This window comes from Pristiophorus japonicus, chromosome 7 (genome assembly GCF_044704955.1).
Source record: "Pristiophorus japonicus isolate sPriJap1 chromosome 7, sPriJap1.hap1, whole genome shotgun sequence".
Lineage (NCBI taxonomy): Eukaryota > Metazoa > Chordata > Chondrichthyes > Pristiophoridae > Pristiophorus > Pristiophorus japonicus.
Window position 1 is genome coordinate 247548782 of NC_091983.1, and position 18164 is coordinate 247566945.

The 18164-nt window shown below is 46.3% G+C and overlaps 1 protein-coding gene across 2 annotated transcripts in view; it reads right to left on the reverse strand.

Annotated features, from left to right (window-relative positions):
• The window catches only part of abcc10 (ATP-binding cassette, sub-family C (CFTR/MRP), member 10), a 136531-nt gene extending 120801 nt beyond the window's left edge, over nucleotides 1–15730 (reverse strand). For both annotated transcript variants that reach the window (XM_070885877.1, XM_070885876.1), the window contains exons 1-2: nucleotides 15578–15730; nucleotides 11173–11324 (exon numbers count right to left, since the gene is read on the reverse strand). In XM_070885877.1, the coding sequence (XP_070741978.1) occupies nucleotides 11173–11324; nucleotides 15578–15707 (282 nt within the window). In that variant the 5' untranslated portion in view covers nucleotides 15708–15730. The remainder of the gene's footprint in view (nucleotides 1–11172; nucleotides 11325–15577) is intronic.
• Nucleotides 15731–18164: the final 2434 nt, after the last annotated feature.

An 18164-nucleotide genomic window follows, 5' to 3' on the forward strand; every position in this document is an offset into this window, starting at 1 on the left:
GTCTACAGCCAAGATTCGAAGGACCATACCAGGTCTTGCTGGCGACCAATACTGCAATCAAGGTAAAGGAAAGACCAACATGGATCCACGCATCCCATTGCAAACGGGCACCCGACCAGGAGGAAGGGAAGAAGGAACCAGAGGAACAGAAAAAGGAAGACTGAATAAGGAACTGTATGGACTATGGGGACTGATGATGCTGGGCTTGACAGGGTTTTACTTTGCATTATTGATTACACCAGGGGTACAGACCCGCCACTGAAGGGAACTGCAAGTAAATGTATTTATGGCACTGAGTCATAGGTATGCTCAAGAAAGAAACTTGTCGAGTTGTTGGATATGTTCCCATGTACCTGTCCACTCCGAAGGGGGTATTCCCCTGAGATCTGTCCCCTTTAACGAATCAGAAATGGTAGAATGGTTGACGGTGCAAAATAGGACAAACCTAACGAAGGGGCCAGAAACGAAGGAACAAACAGAGGGGAGGTCGGCAGGGGATAAACTTACAGCCTTCCAGGGATGGTACCAGCCCAATTATGATAATAACCATCAGCCTCCCTTCCTAAGCATTACTCCCAGAATAGAAAATCCCGAAGGTATAATATGCCGAGTGAGTAATGAGACTAAAGGACCAGAAATGGAACTCAGCAAGTGTTCCCAAATGACTAAATGGCAAGCCACAACTAATCCCACTGAGAGAAAGATAGCAACCGTTGGCTGGACAATGGTCCATAACAAAGCCCCAGGTGAAGGGTGGGAAGGTGAGACCACTCGAGTAGGGACAGTGCGAAAGGACCAGGAGCTGATGTCCTATAATTGCACCTACTTTATTTGTGGCCATAAAGCCTACCCATGGTTACCAGCCAACTGGACAGAGTCCTGTTACTTAGGATATGTGGTACCCTTTATCAGATCAATAAAGACTCTAAAGGATGCCTATGGAAGTCATAGATTTAAACGGGATTTGACATGGTTAAATGGAATATTCAAGGTAATGGTGCCATCCTATGGAATAGCATCGACCGAATGGCAGTTACAGGAACTGGCTAACTTAGTCAAATCAGTAGCCAACGCAACTTCCCAAGCCTTTGAAGGGGTAAATGATGAAATGGTAGCTATTCGAACAGTGGCTCTCCAAAATCGTATGGCCTTAGATTATCTCCTAGCCAAGGAGGGAGGGACATGCGCATTAATAGGTGAAGAATGCTGTACGTATAGCCCAGATAAATCAGAAGAAATCGGTAGTCTAGCTGAATACATCAGGAAAAAGGTAATAGAGTATAAACAGACATTTGGCCAGGACGGTATCACCTTGTGGGGTTGGGCATCGGGATGGTTGGGATCCCTAGGGAAATCTGTGGTACAGGGTTTGATCAGATTCCTGCTGATAGTCTTCGCCCTGTATCTATTATTTGTCGTTAAGTGTTGCTGTGCCAGGGTGGGAGAAACTATGTTACCTACCGAGACCACGGCTAGAGTTATGGTAGCAACAACTGCTGAAGGCTCTTGTGTGGAAATGGAAATGGAGAGACTGTACAAGATCAGAATTAAGTTGTCCTTGTGAAGGACAAAATGGGGGAATGTGGAAATGTATTTTTATCTAAGCTGATACCATACGGTATTTGTGTGCCCTTTGCAATATATATATAACAAAATGGAGTCCTGGTCCTTCCAGAACTTTCTGCATTTTAGCAGTCAGCTTGCATAAACAGCTAAATCTGGTTTGAGATGGCTGATGGCCATCAGACAGCTAGGAGACAAGTCATGCTGAGATAAGTACCCCCCCCCATGGTGCTCTCCTATTGTCTACACGACAAGAGTTCCATGTCACCCCACCCTTTTCTTCTAGACTCAAACCACCAGCCATTATCTCTTGTAGAGACCTCATCCATTTGATGCAAACAGATAAACTGACTAGGAAACTGAACAATGCAAGACAGGTAATAGCTCATTACCTCACTCTCATGGAGTAATGGCCGGCTGGCCAACTAATAACCCTGACAAAAAGAAATATCTGGAAACCATGTCAGGACAAGGATGTAGTAATTAACTCTATCTGTATTCACTGACTACGAGACAGAGCCAATACACAGGGAGAGGCCATAACTTGGGTTTTACTGTATAAATATCTTGTGAAACTGTACCATTTCGGAGGTGTTCACTTAGCCCTTGACTGAGTGTGATCTGCCCCTTGCTAGCAAGTAAATTAAAGAAACTTCTGCCGGAGCTGTAAGTGTCGGAGTCATTCTTTTCGGAGGTCGAGATTTCGACAATACCCCTCGATCCCCTTCGCCGTAAGGGCCATATCTAACTCCCTCTTGAATATATCCAATGAACTGGCATCAACAACTCTCTGCGGCAGGGAATTCCACAGGTTAACAACTCTCTGAGTGAAGAAGTTTCTCCTCACCTCAGTCCTAAATGGCCTACCCCTTGTCCTAAGACTAGGTCCCCTGGTTCTGGACTTCCCCAACATCGGGAACAATCTACCCGCATCTAACCTGTACCGTCCCGTCAGAATCTTATATGTTTCTATGAGATCCCCTCTCATCCTTCTAAACTCCAATGTATAAAGGCCCAGTTGATCCAGTCTCTCATCATATGACAGTCCAGCAATCCCTGGAATCAGTCTGGTGAACCTTCGCTGCACTCCCTCAATAGCAAGAACGTCCTTCCTCAGATTAGGAAACCAAAACTGAACACAATATTCCAGGTGACGCCTCACCAAGGCCCTGTACAACTGCAGTAAGACCTCCCTGCTCCTATACTCAAATCTCCTAGCTATGATAGCCAACATACCATTTGCCTTCTTCACCGCCTGCTGTACCTGTATGCCGACTTTCAATGACTGATGAACCATGACACCCAGGTCTCGTTGCACCTCCCCTTTTCCTAATCTGCCACCATTCAGATAATATTCTGTCTTCGCGTTTTTGCCCTCAAAGTGGATAACCTCACATTTATCCACATTATACTGCATCTGCCATGCATTTGCCCACTCACCTAACCTGTCCAAGTCACCCTGCAGCCTCTTAGCGTCCTCCTCACAGCTCACACCGCCACCCAGTTTAGTGTCACCTCCAAACTTGGAGATATTACACGCAATTCCTTCATCCAAATCATTGATGTATATTGTAAAGAGCTGGGGTCCCAGCACTGAGCCCTGAGGCACTCCACTAGTCACTGCCTGCCATTCTGAAAAGGACCCATTTATCCCGACTCTCTGCTTCCTGTCTGCCAACCAGTTCTCTGTCCACGTCAGTACATTACCCCCAATACCATGTGCTTTGATTTTGCACACCAATCTCTTGTGTGGGACCTTGTCAAAAGTCTTTTGAAAGATTAAAAAACAGTTTCTGTAATCAATACCGCGACCCCCCCACAAGGGATATAGAATTGTAGCAGGCAAAGAGCAGACAGATAGGTGGTCACAACACAATGCTGCAGGTAGTGAACTAATCAGTATTAGGAGGGTCTGAGGATGGAACACTAGCTTATGTAAATATAGCACACTGATAACACATTAAAACTGTATGGTTAACCTTAGTAACACTTAACAAAACAGCTGAAGTCAGCAGTTACAATTTGATTAGAAGTCTCTGAGGAAGACATAAGAAAGCCAGTATTTTGGAACAGTTACTTTAGGCGACATATAGACTATGGCAAAGTGCACAATTAGCATATGATGGGAGATGGACAATTGCATGTACCACACAGAGCCAGTCTGATAAGAGACGACAAATCAATGTAACTCCACTGATAGCAATATTGATGATTTTGGAGGAGGGTATTTTCTCTCGAAAACCTGTATAAATTATACTTGAAACCTCTTGTATTTCGAAGGTTCCACGATTGAACCTTCCCTTGCATTTGCTCGAAATAAAGTTGGCTAAACTGAAAGTTTGGTTTGTTTGATTCCGTGGGTGTTATACGGTGGGCGAGGGATGAGGTGTCGATTATCTATATCAGGTCGTCTGCCTCGAAGGAGAGAAGTCTTCCTTTTACCCCAAACCCCCTCCCTTTTTACCCCAAACACCCTCCCTTTTTACCCCTCTCTGTGTTCTGCCTAAAAGTCCTGTAACTAGGAATATTGAGCTGCCAAACCTGCCGCCTTTCAGCCATGTTTCTGTAATGGCTATAATGTCATACTCCCAAGTGTCTACTTGTGCTTTTAGCTCATCCGCCTTATTCACTATACTCCTTCCATTGGAGTATATTTCATTTAGCACAGAAAGACCTCCTTGAACAATTGTACATTCCTGTCTGGCGTAAAAATAAAAAAGGGAAGGTGGCTCAACCGTGGCTATCTAGGGAAATCAGGGATAGTATTAAAGCCAAGGAAGTGGCATACAAATTGGCCAGAATAGCAGCGAACCTGGGGACTGGGAGAAATTTAGAACTCAGCAGAGGAGGACAAAGGGTTTGATTAGGGCAGGGGAAATGGAGTACGAGAAGAAGCTTGCAGGGAACATTAAGGCGGATTGCAAAAGTTTCTATAGGTATGTAAAGAGAAAAAGGTTAGTAAAGACAAACGTAGGTCCCCTGCAGTCAGAATCAGGGCAAGTGTTAATGGGGAACAAAGAAATGGCAGACCAATTGAACAAGTACTTTGGTTCGGTATTCACAAACAACCTTCCGGATATAAAAGGGGTCAGAGGGTCTAGTAAGGAGGAGGAACTGAGGGAAATCTTTATTAATCGGGAAATTGTGTTGGGGAAATTGATGGGATTGAAGGGCGATAAATCCCCAGGGCCTGATGAACTGCATTCCAGAATACTTAAGGAGGTGGCCTTGGAAATAGCGGATGCATTGACAGTCATTTTCCAACATTCCATTGACTCTGGATCAGTTCCTATGGAGTGGAGGGTAGCCAATGTAACCCCACTTTTTAAAAAAGGAGGGAGAGAGAAAACAGGGAATTATAGACCGGTCAGCCTGACCTCAGTAGTGGGTAAAATGATGGAATCAATTATTAAGGATGTCATAGCAGCGCATTTGGAAAATGGTGACATGATAGGTCCAAGTCAGCATGGATTTGTGAAAGGGAAATCATGCTTGACAAATCTTCTGGAGTTTTTTTGAGGATGTTTCCAGTAAAGTGGACAAAGGAGAACCGGTTGATGTGGTATATTTGGACTTTCAGAAGGCTTTCGACAAGGTCCCACACAAGAGATTAATGTGCAAAGTTAAAGCACATGGGATTGGGGGTAGTGTGCTGACGTGGATTGAGAACTGGTTGTCAGACAGGAAGCAAAGAGTAGGAGTAAATGGGTACTTTTCAGAATGGCAGGCAGTGACTAGTGGGGTACCGCAAGGTTCTGTGCTGGGGCCCCAGCTGTTTACATTGTACATTAATGATTTAGACGAGGGGATTAAATGTAGTATCTCCAAATTTGCGGATGACACTAAGTTGGGTGGCAGTGTGAGCTGCGAGGAGGATGCTATGAGGCTGCAGAGTGACTTGGATAGGTTAGGTGAGTGGGCAAATGCATGGCAGATGAAGTATAATGTGGATAAATGTGAGGTTATCCACTTTGGTGGTAAAAACAGAGAGACAGACTATTATCTGAATGGTGACAGATTAGGAAAAGGGGAGGTGCAACGAGACCTGAGTGTCATGGTACATCAGTCATTGAAGGTTGGCATGCAGGTACAGCAGGCGGTTAAGAAAGCAAATGGCATGTTGGCCTTCATAGCGAGGGGATTTGAGTACAGGGGCAGGGAGGTGTTGCTACAGTTGTACAGGGCCTTGGTGAGGCCACACCTGGAGTATTGTGTACAGTTTTGGTCTCCTAACTTGAGGAAGGACATTCTTGCTATTGAGGGAGTGCAGCGAAGATTCACCAGACTGATTCCCGGGATGGTGGGACTGACCTATCAAGAAAGACTGGATCAACTGGGCTTGTACTCACTGGAGTTCAGAAGAATGAGAGTGGACTTCATAGAAACGTTTAAAATTCTGACGGGTTTAGACAGGTTAGATGCAGGAAGAATGTTCCCAATGTTGGGGAAGTCCAGAACCAGGGGTCACAGTCTAAGGAAAAGGGGTAAGCCATTTAGGACCGAGATAAGGAGAAACTTCACCCAGAGAGTGGTGAACCTGTGGAATTCTCTACCACAGAAAGTAGTTGAGGCCAATTCACTAAATATATTCAAAAGGGAGTTAGATGAAGTCCTTACTACTCGGGGGATCAAGGGGTATGGCGAGAAAGCAGGAAGGGGGTACTGAAGTTGCATGTTTAGCCATGAACTCATTGAATGGCGGTGCAGGCTGGAAGGGCTGAATGGCCTACTCCTGCACCTATTTTCTATGTTTCTATGTTTGACTACTATTTACTAATCCTTGTTTCCTGTCTTACAGATTCACTTTCTACATTCTTGCTTTCCAATTTCAGCTTTACTTCCTTCCCTATTGAATTTGTTCTCAGGTTCCCATTCCCGTCAAACTAGTTTAAACTCTCCCCAACAGCACTAGCAAAACTCTTTGCGAGGCTGTTGAGGTGCAACCTGTAAAGCTAGTGTCACAGAATCATACAGACCAGAAAATCAAAGTTACAGTTCCTGGCCTATGCGGAGATGACAACAGGATACTGCAATAAGCAAAGGAAAGATGGGAAATATCAGTAAGGTTTCCCGACTCGCAAATGTGGTTTTCTCTACAGTGAAACAGCCCGTCAACACTCACTGTCTATGAATGAGAAATGGCCAATTGCGAGAGGTACCAAAGGATATCAGCACCAAAGGAGTGAAGAGAAAAATAGAAGGACCTCCATCAATACTGCTCAACAGCTGATGGTCAGAAATAAATGGAATATACTTAAAATCCATCTACTGATATATATAAAATTTGCTATCTCTCCATTGAAAACTCCTACGTAAACCAGCTCTTGTTGGGAATATTGTAAATGTCCAGAAAATGCTGGAAATCTCAGGTGGTCAGGCAGCATCTCCACAAATGCTGGGATTTCCAGCATTTTCTGTTTTTATTCCAGATTTCAGCATCTGCAGTATTTTGCTTTTGTAACTGTCCACATGTTTTGCAATTGCCTGTGATCGCTGTAGGTGGCAGTGTAATAGGAGTTTTCTTGTCAGAGGTGTCGCACCTAACCTGTCACAGGACACCAATCACACAAACAACTTGTTTTAGTAAGAACCATAGAATCTTACAATGCAGGAGGCCATTCGGCCCGTCATGCCTGTGCCAATCCAAATCATAAGAACCTTCTGTATGAAAAAAAATCTAATTCCCCCTCTACTTTCGGCAATTATTTTAAAATCTATGAACTCTAGTTACCGACCCACTTGGCAGAGGAAACAGTTTCTCCTTACTTATTCTTATCAAAACCCCTCATAATTTTAAATATCTCGAATACGTCTCCCCTTAACCTTCTCTGCTCCAAGGAGAACAATCCCATCCCTGGTATTATCCTGGTAAATCTCCTCTGTACCCTCAACGCCTTGACATCCTTCTTAAAGTGCAGTGCCCAGAATTGTACACTATATTCCAGCTGAGGCTTAACCAGTGATTTGTAAAAGTTTAGCATAACTTTCTTATTTTTGTATTCAGTGCCTCTATTTACATTTTCTTAACGGCCTTATTGCCCACCTTCAAAGGTTTATGAATATGCATCCCCCAGGTCCCTCTGCTCAAAATAGCACCATTTCATGTTGTTCCTCCCAAAGAGCATCAATTCACACTTTTCCACATTAAATTGCATCTGCCACGTGTCTGCCCATTTCATCAGTCTCGATGTCCCCCTGAAGTCTGCTACTATCCTGCTCACTACTTACTATGATGCCAAATTTTGTATCATCCACAAACCTCAAAATTGTACTCTCTACCCTCAAGTCCAGGTCATTTATATATAACAAGAAATGCAATGGCATAATACCGATCCCTGAAGGACCTCACTGAATACTACTCTCCACCTCCCATCCCTTAATGTCAGCTGTGGTTCAGTGGGTAGCAGCCTCGCCTCGGAGTCAGAAGGTTGTGGGTTCAAGTCCCACTCCAGGGATTTGAGCACAAAAAAAAATCAAGTGCAGTGCTGAGGGAGGGCTGCACTGTTGGAGGTGTCATCTTTTGACTGAGGCATTGAACCAAGGTCCCCTCTGCTCTCTCAAGTGGAGGTAAAAGATCCCATGGCACTATTTTGAAGAAGAGCTGGGGAGTTATCCCCGATGTCCTGGCCAACATTTATCTCTCAATCAACATCGCAAAAAAAAGATTATCTGGTCATTATCACATTGCTGTTTGTGGGAGCTTGCTGCCGCATTTCCTACATTACAACAGTGACTACTCTGCAAAGGTACATTGGCTGTTAAGCGCTTTGACACGTCCAGTGGTCGTGAAAAGCACTATAAATCCAAGTCTTTCTTTCTTTGCCAATTACATAACCAAGTTACCATCCCATATGCTTCTATTTTTGAATAAGGCGATTATGTGGTACTTCATCAAATGCCATTTGAAAGTACATATATACGCAACATCTACTACAGTACCCTCATCAACCCTCTGTTACTTCATCAAAGAACTTCATCAAAGGTTAGCCTGACACGATTTGCCTTTCACAAAGTAGTGCTGGCTATCCCTTGCTTCTCAAAGTGAGAATTAATTTTGTCCTCGACAACTGTCTCTTGCTGTTCCCAACACTGAAGTTGGACTGATTGCCTGTAGTTACCAGAGTAATCCTTCTTTCCTTTTTTGAACAGGGATGTAACATTTGCAATCCTCCATTCTTCTGGCATGACTCCCATATCCAAAAAGGATTGAAAGATTGAGGTCAGAGATTCTGTTATCTCCATCCAAGCTTCCCTCAGTAACGTAGGATACATCCCATCTGGACAGGGTGGCGATAACTTTGAATGATGCCAACCTATTGAGCACCACCTTTCTATCTATTTCTCTCCTATCCGATATCACTATTCTCTCCTCCTCTATTGCATTAACGTCATCCTCCTCTTTTGTGAAGACAGATGCACAGTACTCATTCAGTACAAGATTTCCTTTTTTGTCCCTAATCGGTCCCATCATTACCCACTAATCTTCATTCTCTCTTTGCCCTTCTTGTGTCTTATTTCAATTTCCTCTGCACTCTGTATTCTGTCTGGTTTTCCACTGTATTCGGTACCTCATGTTTCATTTGAACCGCTATTTCCTTTGTCACCCAGGGAGCTCTAGCTTTGGATGTCCCATCTGTGTTCCTGATGGGAATATGCTTGGTTTGTACCTGAACTACCTCCGTTTTGAAGGCCTGACATTACTCATTAACTGTTTCCTGAACAATCTGTTTCCAGTCCACCTGTGCACGATCCCTCCTCAAAAATCACTGAAATTGGCTCTCTTCCGGTTGGGTATTTTCACCTTTGATTTTTCTTCCCTTTCCATACTGCTTTAAACTTAATGATATAATGATCACTATTGCCCAGATGTTCTCCCACTGAAACACACCCCAATCGCCTTCATTGCCCAGAACTAGATCTACGACCTGCTTCCTTCCTTGTTGGGCTAGAAATATGCTGATTAAGAAAGTTGTCCTGTGCACATTTACTAATTCCTCACGCTCCTTGTCCTTTATACTGTTTTTCCCCCAGTCTATATTAAACTCCAGTAGCCTCACGCTCCTTGTCCTTTATACTGTTTTTCCCCCAGTCTATATTAAACTCCAGTAGCATCAATGCTAAAGCACCTCAATGCCAGTGATGTACACAACTGTCCCCACCAAGTGCCGCGAAACCCCAGTCCACCTCAGTAGTACTGCTAAGTACCAAATATATACCTTCAACTGGGGCATCTTGCATATCATTTTGCTATGTACTCTCAGCTTTAAAAATCATCAGGGAGAAAAATTAATTATATAGGTAAAAATACAAAATATAAAAGCCAAACCTTTACAGTTTTCACAGAATAATGGAAAGATCATGGAATTCAATCCCCAAAGCACCAGTTAAAAATCCCAGAATACCGTTTCGTAAAAATGGAATTTGACTTATTCAGTGACTGTAAATCATTGGTCTATTATTCTTAAGTAACATAAACACAATTGTTATAAAACTGCAAATCTTCGGTTTCTCTGTTAGCGAGGCCATGGAAACCTACTAGTAATATACTTAAAAGTCCTGTATCTTGTATATACTTCCTACAATAGTGAAAGTGTCACACTTACTTGCTATATCATTTCCTCTGACAAGCTTTCCCCACACACACTTTCCCATTATACTTTTATGACAATATCCTTTTTCTTATTAAACAGAGTACACTTGGACTCATAGTGAGCAATGCCAAGGGAGATCTGCCAGAGTGTTAGAAGATTGGTTATTATTTATTAATGTCATCCTCAAATCAATAAGATTCTAATACATTGAAAATCAGGTGTCTTAGATTTATTAAGTGTGCAGTACATGCAATAATACTCACTTAGTTACTTACAACTGAACCTGTTGAGGAATTCAAACGTGTTACAGTTCTGAGCTCAGTATCTCAGACTTTAGAGAGTGAGAGGCCTGCTATATGACCGAGTCTTTCAATGCTTTCTCAATGGAAAACTAACTTTCAAACTCCTTACCAAGAACATTCTCCAATCCAAATACTCAATACAGACAGTTTTTATACATGTCTCTTACTCCCTCGATGTCAACATCCACACAATTTTGTATTACGTAATTATATATAAAAGTTAAAATACAACACACAAAAGGAGAATTTAATTGCCTTATCCTTTACCAATAACTTTAGCTTTCCTTGCTTAACTAGCTCTTTTGTCTGTTGAGCTAAAAAGTTTAACTGCCTTACTTTGTTATCTTGGTTTCATTCTTCTTCCATATCATTGCCATTCGACCAAATAAAACCTTTAAGTACAAGTCTGCTTGTTGCTTCTGTATCATGCAAACCAACTAACAAGGGTGATATATGCCCAGAGCTTGTCCACACTGTAATCAAATGATTCAATAGCAGTCTTTAATTAAACCCTGAGCACTGCTGCAGGTCCATTCCCTGTCCAATAGCCCGGAGCTTCTCTCGATTGGTTAACAGGTAAAGGTTGAAAGTGAACATGACGACAATATAAAGAGAAATCAATAGTAGTATAACATTAGTAGACTTCAGGACAGTATGATACCCTTTCCTTAAAAGCATATGAAAAATGTGACTACTAATTTAAGCGGTACGCTTACCTGCTTCATCATTAGATTCAGGTTGAGGAGCTTCAGGCTGCCTTCATGGCCGGTATCATTTTCATTACTGGGGTGACTGGAAGTTTCACTGGTTATCCAAGAGAAGGAAGCATCATGAAGCTCAACTGCCGAGTCAGGATCGACAGGTGCGCCTGCACAAGACACAAAGTTGCACTGAGAGGCCTGCTATATGAGCAAGTCCTTCAATGTTTTCTCAATGGAAAACTATCTTTCAAACTCCTAACCAAAGACATTCACCAACAATTCAGGTTCCAAGTATTGTAAAACTATTCCAAATGTCGTCTGAAGGTAGCAGTTCCCGTCAACAGTGGGACCAAGATACAGAAGTGCACTTTTACACCTAATCTTCAGAGAAATAATTCCTGGATCACTCTGCCGCTATCTCGCTCACGTTCTCTGATTCACCCAGTCAGCGTTTATGATTACAAGAGATCTATAATTGAAGACTTTAATTTTGTTCCTTCCTTCCTCGACTCAGAGGATTCTGACTTGGGCAACCCATCTTTCTCATCTCAGATGGTCCATATCCTTCCTTCCAATCTCAGTCAGTCCAGATAGATAAATGTAAAGTGCAACATTGGAAGAAAAATGGGCAACACAAAAATTCCACGAAAGGTGTTAAAATAACTAAGGGAGATGTTGAAAGAGACCTGGAATCTTAGTAGATTCAACGTAAAACATATCCAACCAATGCAGGGCAGCAAACAACAAAGCCAATAGAATACTGAACAACACATAGCCAAAATAGCTCAACACATGTCAGAGGAAGCTGTGATCAAACTGAACCTTCAGCACGGTGTCCAATTCTGGTCACCAAGACACAAGTACTGGAAGCACTGCGGAGAGGGGCCATTATACTTAATGTCAGAGCTCTGAATTATGAGGAAAGACTGGAGTGACTTGAGCTTTTGAACCTGAAATCATCATCACCATTACAGCAAAATTCTAAAGCGGCAAAGTGTGTTAAAAAGACAAGCCTGAAGGCTCTGTGCCTCAATGTGAGGAGTATTCGGAATAAGGTGGACGAATTAACTGCGCAGGCAGCTATTAACGGATATGGTGTAATTGGGATTACGGAGATATGGCTCCAAGGTGACCAAGGCTGAGAATTCAACATTCAGGAAGGAAAGACAGAAAGGAAAAGGAGGTGGGATAGCGTTGCTGGTTAAAGAGGAAATTAATGCAATAGTAAGGAAGGACATTAGCTTGGGTAATGTGGAATCAGTATGGGTGGAGCTGCAGAATACCAAAGGGCAGAAAACGCTAGTGGGAGTTGTATACAGACCACCAAAGAGTAGTAGGGAGGTTGGGGACAGCATCAAACAAGAAATTAGGGATGCGTGCAATAAAGGTACAGCAGTTATCATGGGCGACTTTAATCTACATATTGATTAGGCTAACCAAACTGGTAGCAATACGATGAAGGAGGATTTCCTGGAGTGTATTCGGGATGGTTTTCTAGACCAATATGTCGAGGAACCAACTAGAGAGCTAGCCATCCGAGACTGGGTGATGTGTAATGAGAAGGGACTAATTGGCAATCTTGTTGTGCGAGGTCCCTTGAGGAAGAGTTACCACAATATGGTAGAATTCTTTATTAAGATGGAGAGTGACACAGTTAATTCAGAGACTAGGGTCCTGAACTTAAGGAAAGGTAACTTCGATGGTATGAGACATGAATTGGCTAGAATAGACTGGCAAATGATACTTAAAGGGTTGACGGTGGATAGGCAATGGCAAACATTTAAAGATCACATAGATGACTTTAACAATTGTACATCCCTGTCTGGAGTAAAAATAAAATGGGGAAGGTGGCTCAACCGTGGCTAACAAGGGAAATTAGGGATAGTGTTAAATCTAAGGAAGAGGCATATAAATTGGCCAGAAAAAGCAGCAAACCTGAGGACTGGGAGAAATTTAGAATTCAGCAGAGGAGGACAAAGGGTTTAATTAGGAGGGGGAAAATAGAGTATGAGAGGAAGCTTGCTGGGAACATAAAAACTGACTGCAAAACCTTCTATAGATATGTGAAGAGAAAAAGATTAGTGAAGGCAAACGTAGGTCCCTTGCAGTCAGATTCAGGTGAATTTATAATGGGGAACAAAGAAATGGCAGACCAATTGAACAAATACTTTGGTTCTGTCTTCACGAAGGAAGAGACAAATAACCGTCTGGAAATACTAGGGGACCGAGGGTCGAGCAAGGAGGAGGAACTGAAGGAAATCCTTATTAGTCAGGAAATTGATGGGATTGAAGGCCGATATGCATCCCAGAGTACTTAAGGAAGTGGCCCTCGAAATAGTGGATGCATTGGTGGTCATTTTCCAACATTCTATGGACTCTGGATCAGTTCCTATGGACTGGAGGGTAGCTAATGTAACACCACTTTTTAAAAAAGGAGGGAGAGAGAAAACGGGGAATTATAGAACAGTTAGGCTGATATCAGTAGTGGGGAAAATGTTGGAATCAATTATTAAAGATGAAATAGCAGCGCATTGGGAAAGCTGTGACAGGATCGGTCCAAGTCAGCATGGATTTATGAAAGGGAAATCACGCTTGACAAATCTTCTGGAATTTTTTGAGGATGTAACTAGCAGAGTGGACAAGGGAGAACCAGTGGATGTGGTGTATTTGGACTTTCAAAAGGCTTTTGATAAGGTCCCACACAAGAGATTGGTGAGCAAAATTAAAGCACAGGGTATTGGGGGTAATGTACTGACATGGATAGAGAACTGGTTGGCAGACAGGAAGCAGAGAGTCGGGATAAACGGGTCCTTTTCAGAATGGTAGGCAGTGACTAGTGAGGTGCTGCAGGGCTCAGTGCTGGGACCCAGCTATTTACAATATACCTCAATGATTTAGATGAAGGAATTGAGTGTAATATCTCCAAGTTTGCAGATAACACTAAGCTGGGTAGCAGTGTGAGCTGTGAGGAGGATGCTAAGAGGCTGCAGGGTGACTTGGACAGGTTAGGTGAGTGGGCAAATGCATGGCAGATGCAGTATAATGTGGATAAATGTGAGGTTATCCACTTTGGTGGCAAAAACATGAAGGCAGACTATTATCTGAATGGCGGCAGATTAGGAAAAGGGGAGGTGCAACAAGACCTGGGTGTCATGGTACATCAGTCATTGAAAGTTGGCATGCAGGTACAGCAGGCGGTGAAGGCAGCAAATGGCATGTTGGCCTTCATAGCTAGGGGATTTGAGTATAGGAGCAGGGAGGTCTTACTGCAGTTGTACAGGGCCTTGGTGAGGCCTCACCTGGAATATTGTGTTCAGTTTTGGTCTCCTAATCTGAGAAAGGACGTTCTTGCTATTGAGGGAGTGCAGTGAAGGTTCACCAGACTGATTCCCAGGATGGCAGGACTGACATATGAGGAGAGACTGGATCGACTGGGCCTGTATTCACTGGAGTTTAGAAGAATGAGAGGGGATCTCATAGAAACATAAAATTCTGATGGGGTTCGACAGGTTAGATGCAGGATGAATGTTCCCGATGTTGGGGAAGTCCAGAACCAGGGGTCACAGTCTCAGGATAAGGGGTAAGCCATTTAGGACCGAGATGAGGAGAAACTGTTTCACTCAGAGTTGTTAACCTGTGGAATTCTCTACTGCAGAGAGTTGTTGATGCCAATTCGTTAGATTATATTCAAGAGGGAGTTAGATATGGCCCTTACAGCTAAAGGGATCAAGGGGTATGGAGAGAAAGCAGGAAAGGGGTACTGAGGTGAATGATCAGCCATGATCTTATTGAATGGTGGTGCAGGCTCGAAGGGCCAAATGGCCAATCCTGCACCTATTTTCTATGTTTCTATAGGCAGTCCCTCGAAGCGAGGATGACTTGCTTCCACATCAAAAAGGAATGAGTTCACATGTGTTTCAATGAAGGACCTAATATTCCAAGCCCCAAACTACATCTTGGAGGGTGGAAGATGCCTGTGCATGGATTTTTTTTTAACGTGATGGCGGTTGAACACCAGCCACCACACGGGGTTGACAGGGCTAGGTCTTGGTCCAGTGGCAAGGATTACCCAAGACGACTGGAGACTGCTGCACGAACCTGAAAAAGATGCATCTGAATGACAAAGGTATATATGATAAACAGAGTGGAAAGGTAAATCTGGAAAATTAGAGTAAGTCAAGGGGCCACAGATTTAACACGCATATCAAAAAGTTCTTTGTGACAGAATGATCACACAAGAAATGGCCTTCCAGATATAGCTTGGAAGGCAAAGACCTTGAAATCATTTTATAACTAATTGGATGCTGCAATGGGGAACTTGAGTCAACGTGGATATTAAAGTAAGATGGCCTTCCTCATCTTCAATTATCTTGCGAACGTGTGTTGATAGATTGAAGCATGATTTACCTTACTGACTTACCCGCCTTATAGTAGGTGCTGAGATCCTGGTCGGGGAGCTGCAGAAAGCGCTGGATCCGGTCCAAGGAGACCTTTGCTTGTAGTATCCAATTCAGGACCCAGGGGAAGTTATTCAGGGGCTGGATCAGCATTCCCACCAATGCCAGGGCTGTGAACACCTGCATGAGGGTAAAGTGAGTGAAAGAGTGTGAGAGAGAGTGTGAAATGTGGGCACCGGAGGGAACAGGAGTACATGATCGACACCTGCAACACACTGCAGTACATTTAGTATACAAATCAGTCCAGGTCCACGTTCAGTCCAGTTACACAGGGCTGGGGGCTGGGGGAGGAGGAGATTTCAGTCCAGTGACACAGGGCGGGGTTCAGTCCAATTACACAGGGCGGGGGGAGGAGGAGATTTCAGTCCAGTTACACAGGGCGGGGTTCAGTCCAGTTACACAGGGCGGGGTTCAGTCCAGTTACACAGGGCGGGGGGGGGAGGAGGAGATTTCAGTCCAGTGACACAGGGCGGGGTTCAGTCCAGTGACACAAGGCGGGGTTCAGTCCAGTTACACAGGGCGGGGTTCAGTCCAACTACACAGGGCGGGGAAATGAGGGCGGAGGGGGAGGGGAAGAAGAAGGGGGAGGGGAAGAAGAGGGCGGAGAGGGGGAGGGGAAGAAGAGGGCGGAGAGGGGGAGGGGAAGAAGAGGGCGGAGAGGGGGAGGGGAAGAAGAGGGCGGAGAGGGGGAGGGGAAGAAGAGGGCGGGAGAGGGGGAGGGAGGGGAAGAAGAGGGCGGAGAGGGGGAGGGGAAGAAGAGGGCGGAGAGGGGGAGGGGAAGAAGAGGGCGGAGAGGGGGAGGGGAAGAAGAGGGCGGAGAGGGGGAGGGGAAGAAGAGGGCGGAGAGGGGGAGGGGAAGAAGAGGGCGGAGAGGGGGAGGGGAAGAAGAGGGCGGAGAGGGGGAGGGGAAGAAGAGGGAGGGAGGAGAGGGGGGAGGGGAAGAAGAGGGCGGAGAGGGGGAGGGGAAGAAGAGGGCGGAGAGGGAGAGGGGAAAAGAGAGGCGGAGAGGGGGAGGGGAAGAAGAGGGCGGAGAGGGGGAGGGGAAGAAGAGGGCGGAGAGGGGGAGGGGAAGAAGAGGGCGGAGAGGGGGAGGGGAAGAAGAGGGCGGAGAGGGGGAGGGGAAGAAGAGGGCGGAGAGGGGGAGGGGAAGAAGAGGGCGGAGAGGGGGAGGGGAAGAAGAGGGCGGAGAGGGGGAGGGGAAGAAGAGGGGCGGAGAGGGGGAGGGGAAGAAGAGGGCGGAGAGGGGGAGGGAAGAAGAGGGCGGAGAGGGGGAGGGGAAGAAGAGGGCGGAGAGGGGGAGGGGAAGAAGAGGGCGGAGAGGGGGAGGGAAGAAGAGGCGGAGAGGGGGAGGAAGAAGAGGGCGGAGAGGGGGAGGGGAAGAAGAGGGCGGAGAGGGGGAGGGGAAGAAGAGGGCGGAGAGGGGGAGGGGAAGAAGAGGGGGAGAGGGGGAGGGAAGAAGAGGGCGGAGAGGGGAGGGGAAGAAGAGGGCGGAGAGGGGGAGGGGAAAGAAGAGGGGAGAGGGGGAGGGGAAGAAGAGGGCGGAGAGGGGGAGGGGAAGAAGAGGGCGGAGAGGGGGAGGGGAAGAAGAGGGCGGAGAGGGGGAGGGGAAGAAGAGGGCGGAGAGGGGGAGGGGAAGAAGAGGGCGGAGAGGGGAGGGGAAGAAGAGGGCGGAGAGGGGGAGGGGAAGAGAGGGCGGAGAGGGGGAGGGGAAGAAGAGGGCGGGAGAGGGGGAGGGGAAGAAGAGGGGCGGAGAGGGGGAGAGGGGAAGAAGAGGGCGGAGAGGGGGAGGGGAAGAAGAGGGCGAGAGGGGGAGGGGAAGAAGAGGGCGAGAGGGGGAGGGGAAGAAGAGGCGGAGAGGGGGAGGGGAAGAAGAGGGCGGAGAGGGGGAGGGGAAGAAGAGGGCGGAGAGGGGGAGGGGAAGAAGAGGGCGGAGAGGGGGAGGGGAAGAAGAGGGCGGAGAGGGGGAGGGGAAGAAGAGGGCGGAGAGGGGGAGGGGAAGAAGAGGGCGGAGAGGGGGAGGGGAAGAAGGGCGGAGAGGGGGAGGGGAAGAAGAGGGCGGAGAGGGGGAGGGGAAGAAGAGGGCGGAGAGGGGGAGGGGAAGAAGAGGGCGGAGAGGGGGAGGGGAAGAAGAGGGCGGAGAGGGGGAGGGGAAGAAGAGGGCGGAGAGAAGAGGGCGGAGAGGGGGAGGGGAAGAAGAGGGCGGAGAGGGGGAGGGGAAGAGAGGGCGGAGAGGGGGGAGGGGAAGAAGAGGGCGGAGAGGGGGGAGGGAAGAAGAGGGCGGAGAGGGGGAGGGGAAGAAGAGGGCGGAGAGGGGAGGGGAAGAAGAGGGCGGAGAGGGGGAGGGGAAGAAGAGGGCGGAGAGGGGAGGGGAAGAAGAGGGCGGGAGGGGAGGGGAAGAAGAGGGCGGACGAGGGGGAGGGGAAGAAGAGGGCGGAGAGGGGGAGGGGAAGAAGAGGGCGGAGAGGGGGAGGGGAAGAAGAGGCGGAGAGGGGGAGGGCGAAGAAGAGGGCGGAGAGGGGGAGGGAAGAAGAGGGAGGAGAGGGGGAGGGG